This window comes from Paramormyrops kingsleyae, chromosome 6, assembly GCF_048594095.1.
Source record: "Paramormyrops kingsleyae isolate MSU_618 chromosome 6, PKINGS_0.4, whole genome shotgun sequence".
Classification (NCBI taxonomy): domain Eukaryota; kingdom Metazoa; phylum Chordata; class Actinopteri; order Osteoglossiformes; family Mormyridae; genus Paramormyrops; species Paramormyrops kingsleyae.
Window position 1 is genome coordinate 35,866,492 of NC_132802.1, and position 10,766 is coordinate 35,877,257.

Here is a 10,766-nt window from a genome sequence, read left to right on the forward strand (position 1 = left end):
TTGGACTTTTCCTATTTGGAAGCCGCTACGTGGACCAATGACGCGGCGAGCTGCCGAAATCGTCATCCACGACCGTAGGTCGAGTCCCGCCTCCGCCGTATTCCGCGGTCCACAATTGGCTAAGGCGGCACGTCCCGGCGGAACTAGGGCGGGGCGCCAGTGCCGCTTCTGCGGACGGGACAGAAGCAACGAGAAGCGCAGGTAGTCGTTTAATCTGGCCGAAGATACGGCGAAGCGGGGTAGCGGGGGCGCTTGGTGGTGCGGGAACGACGGGCCGTGCAGCCGGAGTCTTCCATCTGTGAGGAGTGGCACCGCGTCGCCCGCACATGTGCTGAGATCATCAGAGCCCGAGCAAAGCCGAAGGTAGGACAGCCCGGGGTCAGCTCACGTTTAATCACGGCGCCCCCTTCCTCCGCGGCTGCTAGGGACCCGCTGTATCATCCCCGGGCTTGTCCGTCATCTGCGTTCTTTAGAGCAGAAATAAATACATGCAGACGAACAGTTTACCGGTGTGCAGCTACGAATGTTCAAGAACCCTCGATGACGTTATACTGATTTTGGATGTGGGAATTAGAGTAGGCAGCTGAACATCTTCCCAGGGAAACTGACTGCGTGTGGACGTTAGCTTATGCAAGCTCTGTCTCTCTAAATATATTACAGCAGGTGTGTTGGATCTCTTTCGCAGATCTGTTTCACGAAAATTCGTAAGCTTAATAATAATAATAATAATAATAATAATAATAATGATAATAATAAATGTGACTACCGCCAGGCCAGCTCTAGTGCTTGCAACACCCGTAATAGATGCGGAGAACAGCTGGTCGGTCATCCCACCCCCTTCCCTAGCTGCTTTGGTCGCATGTACCATCGGGTCAGTTCGCCCACACCCTTAATCTGTAGTCTGAGACTGTTGCTGAGAACTCGAAATTTGGTAGAGCCGCGCAGAAAGGGAACACTATTTTTAAAGATTGTAAATGAAGTTTAATGAGGTTTAGTCTATAAATTTAAAAATCAATATGCACCCTTTTCGATGTTTAAACACATGGTATGAAGTCAAGTGTAGTAGTAATGGTGATCGATCACTAGGTGACACCGAGCTGAAGATTGTCGTCGGCTATTTGGATGTAGCATCTATTTAAGTGGACCAGATTTGTGTTATTTCCACGTTTGTAAAAAAAACAAAAACAAAAAAAACTATTCGACTAAAATTAACTAATGCAATATTCCAGAGCTACATTATATTGCCAAAAGTATTGGGACACCCCTCCAAATTATTTAATTCAGCTGTTCCAATCACTTCCATAGCTACAGGTGTATAAAATCAAGTACCTAGGCATGCAGACTGCTTCCACAAACACATGCGAAAGAATGGGTCACTCTCAGGAGCTCAGTGAATTCAAGCGTGGTATTGTGATGGGATGCCACCTGTGCAATAAGTCCATTTGTGAAATTTCCTCACTACTAAATATTCCACGGTCAGTTGTTTTGTATTATAACTAAGTGGAAGAAATTGGAAACGAAGTGGTAGGCCACGTAAAATCAGAGCAGGGACAATGCATGCTGAGTCACACAGTGTGCAGAAGTCACCAACTGTCTGCAGAGTAAATAGCTACAGTCCTCCAAACTTCATGTGGCCTTCAGATTAGCTCGAGAACAGTGTGTAGAGAACTTTATGGAATGGGTTTCCATGGCTGAGCAGCTGCATCCAAGTCTTACATCACCACATGCAATGCAAAGCGTCGGATGCAGTGGTGTAAAGCTGCCACTGGATTCCAGAGCAGTGGAGACGTGTTCTCTAGAGTGACGAATCGCGCTTCTCTGTCTGGCAATCCGATGGACGAATCTGGGTTTGGTGGTTGCCTGGAGAACGGTATTTGCCTGACTGCATATTGTCCTAAGTGTAAAGTTTGAGGGGGAATTCTGGTGTGGGGTTGTTTTTCAAGAGTTGAGCTTGGCCCCTTAGTTTCAATGAAAGGAACTCTTAATGCTGCAGCATTCGTAGCCATTTTGGACAATTTTATGCTCCCAACTTTGTGGGAACAGTTTGGGGATGGCCCCTTTCTGTTCTAACATGACTGCACACCAGTGGACAAAGCAAGGTCCATAAGGATGTGGATGAGCAAGTGGAGGAACTTGACTGGTCTGCACAGAGCCCTGACCTCAACCCGATAGAACACCTTCGGGATGAATTATAACGGGGACTGTGAGCCAAGCCTGCTCGTCCAACATCAGTGCCTTTCCTCATAAATGCTCTCCTGGAAGAATGGTGAAAAATTCCCATAAACACACTCCTAATCCTTGTGGACAGCCTGCATGTGTAAAGGCAGGTGTCCCAATACTTTTGGCAATATATTGTATAATTCTATGTGTCTGATTCAGTGTTGCTTTTCCCCCCCAGAGTGCTCATCTCTTCACAGTTTGCCAGATATCAGTGTTCTTCAGGGAAGAAAGTGACGCCGCCTCCTTCTGCGACGCACGTAAGCCATGCGGTCTTCCTGGCCTTTCCACCTGGCCATAGTGCTGTGCTCCGTGCTCTCTGTGGTGCGTGTGGAGACGGCACCCTGCCAGACGTGCCGCAAACTCACAGAAAACTTCATTAAGGTACCGACGCATCTGCCGACCTGCCCGGGCTGTTTAGCTGCCTTTTGAGGCGCAGTCTCAGCATCCTTTGACCAGTTGACCAATCTGTTTTCAGGGCATAGAGCGAACAGCCAATAAGAACTTTGGGGGCGGGAACACCGCTTGGGAGGAGGAGAAACTTGCTAAATATGCAAGGAGGTAGGCTGAACCTGTAGTTATTCAGCCTTGTTAAATGGCGTATGAGGCATTTAATGTGCATTAGTGTTAGTGAGTGTTAGCGTTCATGTTCAACCCAGATTTTATGTATCTGAAACATGGCAGCTAGCTTCTGGTATGACCAGTTCAGGAGTGTACGTGATTGTTTGTAAAAGTATGTCAGTAGCTCTGAGCTCCTGACATAATTTGTAAGTTGTTTTTAGATCCACAACATGTAGAAAAGTCACAAAGGGTGCCCCGACCAGGCTGAGCCTCTCGCTCGGTGTCTGTGAGTGTGTTATGGAAATGTAGCACTTCAGCAATGTGCTTCCTTTTCGTATCCCCCCCCCGTCCCCGTCCCCGTCCCTGGCAGTGAGACGCGGCTCTTAGAGATCGTGGAGTCGGTGTGTGAGAGCTCAGACTTCGATTGCAACAGGCTGCTGGAGCAGATCGAGGACCAGGTGGAGACGTGGTGGTTTAAGAGGTGTGTCAGGATTTGTCCCTCTGGCGGTCAGGTGCTGTTCTCGCTCTCTTGCATGATGTGAGGACGTACGTATCTTTCTGCTTCAGTTCTTTGTATTTTATATGGGCACACAATGGATGTTTTGGTTGACGGCATTTTCAAACTGAGAATGCCCTCTAGGTAAAAAACGACAGCCAACAGGAAGCTGTAAAGGCATTTAGTACATGCACATCCTTCAGTGCTCAGGATTCCATAATAAATCATTATATCGCTGCGCAAACTATATGTGACACATTAAATATGAACAGGGTAAACCCTATGCTAATTGTTTTCTTTGTCTCCTGGCCTAGCAATTAACTGACAGATTTATACAGCATGTGCGCTTTATCGTTTTAAGGTTTATCTCCGACTCCTTAAATACAGAGAAGTAGCTTCATGTCTTGGTGTTTGGCCAAACACGTCATGAGATGCTGTATTGGTCTGACCTTTTCCTGTATATCATTTTAGAACCTCAGCTAAACTGATCATTGTTTTATAGCGTACGTGTAATGTGATTGTCGTTATTAGGGCTGAACGATTTGAGGAAAATACCTAATCGTGATTTTTCTAACACATATTGCGATTGCAGTTTGATTTGCGATGTCATTTTTTAAAAGTTAAGTTTCAGTTCAGTGTTCAGTGTGATACATTTACAAGATGACGCAGCATTACCACAAAATATTAGCTGGTCTATATTCTAATGCAAGGATGAGAACTTAAACATGTGAATTGCTTCCTGCATGTATTTTGTACCTTTTTAACCCTTGTGTACATGACCTCATGTCTTTAGTGATCCGGTTTATACATATTTAAAAATCAAGCCACAAGTAACCGTAACTGTGCAAACCTTTACTGAATACCCTTTTCCTGAACACTACGACCAGTTTCTAAACAAACTGAACTTTTTTACATTGTCATATAATGACGAAGGTCATATGATTCTGTGTGGACCCTGTTTCCAGATTATGCCACATACTCTTTGTCCGCAATAATTTACTATAAATTTAAGGCAAAATTACTGTCATGGTCATTTATTTGCCAAAAAGCGCCGGTTCACTAACGATCCAAACATAGCAAAGTGATTGTATTATTTTAAGTACCGCGTTTGCTAACAATACTGGACCGCGTTTTACCCTTGGTAAAGCGTTCCTGAAAGTCCCACGTAAACAACAGTTAGATTAACAGAGAGTAATTATACATTTATCACATAAGCTGTGACTAGATTTACTTAAGCAAAGCAATAATATAAAAAAAATGAAACAATTCCAGCAAAAAGAAAATGGGGATTCTACAGCTAACACTGCATGGACCCATAATAATTATGGAGTGATTATGACAAAATTCCTTGGTTGTGTAAAATAGATCTCCCTACTTGTAATTTTTGTTTTTTATACCCGTGCAGCAGAGTTTGTTTTATTTAAAAAAAATAATAATAATAATTCTACACTTGTTTGTTAGAGTTGCAACTTGATTATTGAACATATTGTCAGAAGCCACGTTACAAAAAAGTTTTTGTAAAAAAAGTACTTGTGTTTTCAGTCACAGATTTGCAACATCACATGAACGAATATTTTCAGAAGCTACGTTACAAGTTTACAACTATGAATCGGGATTAGAAGTGCACAGACTCATGTAAAACCCTTACTGCCAGACACTGAGCAGCATGCGGGCGTGGATCTGTGCTGCTCAAAGCATGACAGCTAGTCAAAAATCTTTTGTTTTGGGTATTATTGGCTGGATTCGCCTGGCTATTAAAATGCTCCTCCATTTACACACATTCTGGACCAGAAGAAGTCTAAATATAGTTTGCTTCTCTATTTGTGCACTTAATCCCGATTTGTAGTTGTAACGTGGCTTCTGAAAATATTAGTTCATGAGAAATTGCAAATCTGTGACTTTGAAAGCACAAGTACTTTATTACAAAAACTTTTTTGTAAACACAAACTTTACTGCACGGGTGTACAAAACTAAAATACAAGTGCACAGGACTGTTTTACACAACCGTGGAAGTCATAATAATCACTCCATAAACAATATGACTTTTCTGTAAACTATCTCTGACCATGATATTCCGCAGGTAATTCACTTACAACTCAGCAGTGGATTCAATATTTTTTTTCACAATGCGAATAACGTTTTCCTTGAGTGTCACGTGTATTTTTGTGGGCTGATACGTGGCCAGTGGTTCTTATTTAGTATATTATTTAGTATATTTAGTATTATATTAGTGATGTCATGAGCATTGCACTTCTGATTGGTGAGAATGATTGTCACACAAGGAGGATGGCATGAATTTGGTTCTCACGAGTTTTAAACCTTAAGTCAGATGTGCTGTACAATGCAAATCCTAAACCACAGCCTTTGCTTCAAATCATGATTTTGATTTGAAATTGATCAATTGTTCAGCCCTGTTATCTTTTAAATCCACTCATTGTTTTATACGGCAGGGTTTTGTTGACTGAGTTGTTGTTGATGACAATGGTCACATTCAGTCATGTCAAACTAGTTAATGTTGCTTATGATCTGGACTCTTTAAATAAACTTATTCTAATACATTAAAATGCCTTCTTGTTATTCACTCTGCAGGCAGCAGGAGGCACCTGACCTCTACGAATGGCTTTGCATTGATGAACTTCGGTTGTGTTGTCCCGAAGGCAGGTTCGGTCCTGAATGCTCAGGTAAAGAAATGCCCATTAATGTGAATCCTCTGCCTAACTGAAAGGTGCCCCCCCCCCCTTGTGAGCTTGTCGGCTTCTCTCGCTCTAGAGTGTCCCAGGGGTCCCGGAGGCGTGTGCGGGGGCTTGGGACGGTGTGAGGGCGAAGGAACTCGCCTCGGAGACGGTGAATGTGTGTGTGACCCGGGCTATGCTGGGGAGCTGTGTCAGGCGTGTGCCGACGGCTACTACAGGGAGAAGACCTCCAACCACACGGTGGCGCCCTGTTCAGGTAGCCGCCTCCCTGCTCGTCCTATCAGAACATCTCGGCACAGGCTGTGCTATAGACCCATTGGATGTGTGACGCCTTGTCTCTCCTTCTGGCCGCTGGCTGTCTTCAGCCTGCTACCGCGCTTGTAAACACTGCACCGGACCGGAGGACTACAAATGCCTAGACTGCAAGCCAGGCTGGAGTCTCCACGACAACAAGTGTGTGGGTGAGTCGCCCGAGCCTCTTCGAGTCCCTTGAGGGCTGTGCTGTTGTACCCTTGATCGGCGCACTAGAATCGCCCTAGCGTGGTGCTTCTTGGGGACAGTATGGCCTGTGCTCTTGACACCCTCTGTGTGACTCTGGGAGACTTGATATCTTTGGACTTGCTGATGTTCCCGTGTGCGTTTCTGGACGCTCTACTCACCTGCGCCCTCTACTGTTCCAGACGTGGATGAATGTGGCACTGAGCTGGCAAAGTGTCCTTCCAACACGTACTGCTTCAACACCGATGGCTCCTATGAGTGCAGGGGTAGGAAGCTCGTCGCCAGAAGGGGGCTGAGGGCTGCTGGGCCTGACTGCACCCTGGTTGTACTGCCTGAATTGTACATAAACGTGCCTGTGTGTTCTCTCAGGCTGTGACCAGGCGTGTGTGGGGTGCATGGGCAGCGGACCAGCCCGCTGTAAGAAGTGTGCCCGCGGGTACAGGCTGGTGGGGGCCAAGTGTCTGGGTGAGCCTGTCTGCAATCGTAACTGAGCATAAAACAATGCGGCATGTGGATGCAGATGAAGTTAGGAGGGTAGATGGAGGATAAACGCTGAGTAGAGCAGGTGTAGCTTCAAATATTCAAACTGAATGAAAATATGAAATTCCTTTGTTTAAATTTAGCCGAATCTTGCCGATTTTATATTAATCCAGAGTTTGACTTGTCTGGCTGCTTTGCATGTCTCCGCCAGACATCGACGAGTGCAGCGAGAGGGCGATGGCATGTCCGGGGCTGAACGAGGCCTGTATCAATGAGGAGGGCTCCTTCCACTGCGACTGCGCAGACGGGTTTGTGCGCAGGGACAGCATCTGCGTGGAGAACCTGCCCCTCTGTGAGTGATGACTGTTCCGGCCAGAAACACAAGGACACACAGTCCTCAACTCTGCTACAGCATATGTGTGATTCACAGTATTTGTAGATGTACCTCTTTGAAATATAGATGCATGCATTTGTCTGTATGTGTGTGCAGCTAATAATCTTGCAGATTTATCTGCCGGAGGACTTTCTCGGCTGTAGCAATTGTGCTAAAAGATGAAATCCAGGCCACGGTGTGGCTGTGTGTCAGGAGCCAGGGTGACCAGGCCTCTGTGTCCTCCCCCACCCCCACAGCGGGACCCGAGAAGGGGCTTTTCGAGGACATGACGGACGATGAGGTGCTGGTGCTACAGCAGATGTTCTTCGGAGTGGTGATCTGTGCCCTGGCTACGCTGGCAGCCAAGGGCGACATGGTGTTTACCGCCATCTTCATCGGGGGCGTGGCCGCCATGGCCGGATACTGGCTCTCGGAGAAGGGCGACCGCGTGCTGGACGGATTCCTGCGGGGGCGCTAACCTTCTGACTGGGGGGGGGGATGGTTGGAGTGGAGGGGCTTCGGGATGAGAGGACGAAATAGATTTCAGAAATAAAAAATTAACAGTGGAACTGCAACTGTAGGCAGGCCAATGGGGTAATAATGTGCTGGTTGTCCTTAACTGCAGTGTAGTTTTTGGGTCGTCATAAATTTCTGTAGCCAGTTGCCTGAACACCACCAGCCCACCCCCCCCCCGCCCCACATCATGCTTGGAATTCTGGGGCCCCGATCACACTGGGACATTTCAACACTCACAAGAGGTTTATTTATTTATTTATTTGTATCTTTCAGACTTGCAAAGCTGAGCAACAGAAAATTGCTGATCGCCAGCGTAGCTTTTAGCTTCGGCCGGCCAGTGCGCGAGGCAGCAGGCGTCACTGGAGTGTGGCCCTGACTATGGGCGTTCTCAGTCCAGGATCCCGTCAGTGAAAGCTTGAGAATGAAAATTTCTTTTACCATTTTTGATCTTTTGTCGTCCAGGAAAACGTCGGGAGTGCATGAGAAGCCATACAGTCAGCCAGTGTGTTTTTGGCGCAAACCTTTTTGCGGCTGTGAGGAGGATTTGCTCAAACAGGCTTTTTACTGAAGCATGAATGGCGGGACTTTAATTATGCCTGTTGTTTTTAATGCAGAATTATTTGTGCACACCTGTGTAGTAATTTACCCATAAAAACCTACTGCCTCAGTTGTGTGTGTGTGTGTGTGTGTGTGTGTGTGTGTGTGAGAGAGAGAGAGTGAGTGTTTGTCTGTGTGTCCGTCCAGGGGTGTCTGTGCATGCATACGTGTGTGTGTGTGTGTGTGTGTGTGTGTGTGTTTCTCTCCACACTCCCTTTTACCTGATGTAATGAGCGGACATTAGAGTCTGGGGTGCTTGGTGGGTCTCATCCTTTACTTCAGTTCTGTCTCCCCTTCAGTGTTCTTGTCAATTTTCCAGTCTGCACACAGCTTTCATTGCCAGTGTGTTGAATGGCTGGTTTGGTTTCCACACACCATGCAGTGCTCATGTCCATCTTACTACCTGTGTATCTTGCTGTTCCTTGTCTTCTCTGTGGACCCGTTCGGAAAAATGGCTGCGTGTATCACGTGTGGCGTAGCGCTGAGTTCTGTTACCCCCGGTTCATGTCTGAAGCATCAGTTCCTGTCCTGCTTGATTCTCTCTATGACAGTGTTTCCCAACCCGGTTCTCGTGGACCCGCAGATGGTCCACAGTGCTCTCTCAGCTCCTGGGGGTCCTTGACGACCATGTTGAGAAACGGTGGTCTGTGTTAGGAATGACAACGTGACCAATAAAGAACAAACGGATGTGTTCTGGCTGTTCCGAGGGCCATGTTGGCATCCACGTTCACCTGTTCCTGTCTGCCTCTCCTCGCTGGCCTCTTCCCGGCCATCGCCGGCCTCCTCCACCTGTCCGTCCGCGTTCCTCACTGTGTGGAACCGCCTGCATTTCTCCTGCCTCACGGAACGCAATTATGTCGAGAAAATTGCACTTCTTAGCACAGCTGTTATTATTATTATTATTATTATTATTAAAAATATGAACTTTGATAGTTTCATCTCTGTGTTTTCTTGTCATCCTGCCCTGGAGAATGGGGTAACTTTGTAAAGCTGTGCCTCTCTCCCCACTCTTGGGGGCTTTGCTACTCTGACTTAGTTAGGCAATAAATGGGGGCCTGCACAAGAGTAGCTGGGATCAGGCTGCGTGATGTAGGCCTGACTGACGAGTCTGTGCTGACCTCCACGTTACCGCTGCCTTAATGGAACAGGCAACAAGCCAAAATGCAGTACAAGCAAAAGGTACCAAATCACGCGAGTCTGAGTGACTGTCACCTTAATGCTGGTAGTGAAGCATTGAAGTCAGTCATTTAATAACTAACTTCTGTGACCTGGGTGGGGTGGGGTGGGGGGGCCCTATGTCTTGAATAGACGAAGAAGTGGGACTTAAACCAGCCACTTTGTAAGTGCCAGTTCTTCAAGCAAATTGTCTATATTTTGGCTTGTTGTTTAGTCCTGAACTGTGCTGGACAAAAGCAAGATTGTGGTGTGAAATATATAACAATTACTAACACAAACTGATGAGACTAACAATATGATTAATCTAGATTAACAGGCTTGTAGAACTTGTAATGATAACTATTAGTGATTCGAGTTAATTTTTATGATTGAGACGTCGGAGGGGCATAGATACCCTGGCAGAATTTCGAAGTATTACCCCTGCTTATGATAAGTTGTGTAACATACTGTTATATTTAGGGGCTCATTGACTCAATTTGATACTTTGTATCATCTTAAAATTTTATAATAAAAAGTACTGGACTGAAATACAAAACATGTCAAATTATCGTAGTAACGACAGGGCCAGTCCCAGCTCACGTGGCACTCTTGGTGAGCATCATATGTTATTTCTTTGCACTGACTTTAATTGTGTTCATTTTGAGACCCCAGTGGGAGAAAAGTATGAGCAAAGACTGTTAATGGAATTTAATTTTTATACGGAATATACAGACTGTTCTGTATCGGCACTGCAGAGGGTGAGTATGAGTACTTACAGGGGCACTGACAAAGCCAGGCAATTAAACCTTCAGTTGAACGGTGCAACAGCGCAGCCTCATTGAGACAAAGTGAAATCGGCTGGGTTAGTTGGCACCCTAGGCGGTCGCTTATAGCAGTGTTTCCTAACCCAGTCCTCAGGGAACCCCGGACAGTTCATGTTTTTGCTTCCTCTCAGCTCCCAGTGCACCTGTACCAGGTATTTGGTGTTCCTGATTGGCTGGGAGCTGGGAGGGAGCAAAAACATGGACTGTCTGGGGTTCCCTGAAGACTGGGTTGGGAAACACTGGCTTATAGGACTGACAGTGTTGTTTAATTAACATATTGGTGAAACTCATTCTGAGGAGCAAGATATGTGAGTCACAATTCATGCACGTGCTACTTAACAAAAAACAAAGGGAAG

At 46.1% G+C, this 10,766-nt stretch overlaps 1 protein-coding gene across 1 annotated transcript; it reads left to right on the plus strand.

Annotated features, from left to right (window-relative positions):
• Positions 1 to 148: 148 nt before the first annotated feature.
• On the plus strand, positions 149 to 9,361 carry creld1b (cysteine-rich with EGF-like domains 1b). Its single transcript, XM_023819373.2, has 11 exons — positions 149 to 363; positions 2,399 to 2,601; positions 2,696 to 2,778; positions 3,149 to 3,259; positions 5,864 to 5,955; positions 6,044 to 6,223; positions 6,333 to 6,428; positions 6,648 to 6,731; positions 6,835 to 6,930; positions 7,157 to 7,297; positions 7,576 to 9,361. The coding sequence occupies exons 2-11, from the start codon at positions 2,485 to 2,487 to the stop codon at positions 7,794 to 7,796; spliced, it is 1,221 nt and encodes a 406-aa protein (XP_023675141.1). The 5' UTR covers positions 149 to 363; positions 2,399 to 2,484; the 3' UTR covers positions 7,797 to 9,361.
• Positions 9,362 to 10,766: the final 1,405 nt, after the last annotated feature.

What these genes read in the sequence shown, in the direction of transcription:
- creld1b (XM_023819373.2), top strand. Translation starts at nt 2,485, where the DNA reads ATGCGGTCTTCCTGGCCTTTCCACCTGGCCATAGTGCTGTGCTCCGTG. An exon ending in GTTCGGTCCTGAATGCTCAG is followed by an intron (nt 5,956 to 6,043) that starts GTAAAGAAATGC and finishes CTCTCGCTCTAG; the next exon opens with AGTGTCCCAGGGGTCCCGGA. An exon ending in TGGCTCCTATGAGTGCAGGG is followed by an intron (nt 6,732 to 6,834) that starts GTAGGAAGCTCG and finishes GTGTTCTCTCAG; the next exon opens with GCTGTGACCAGGCGTGTGTG.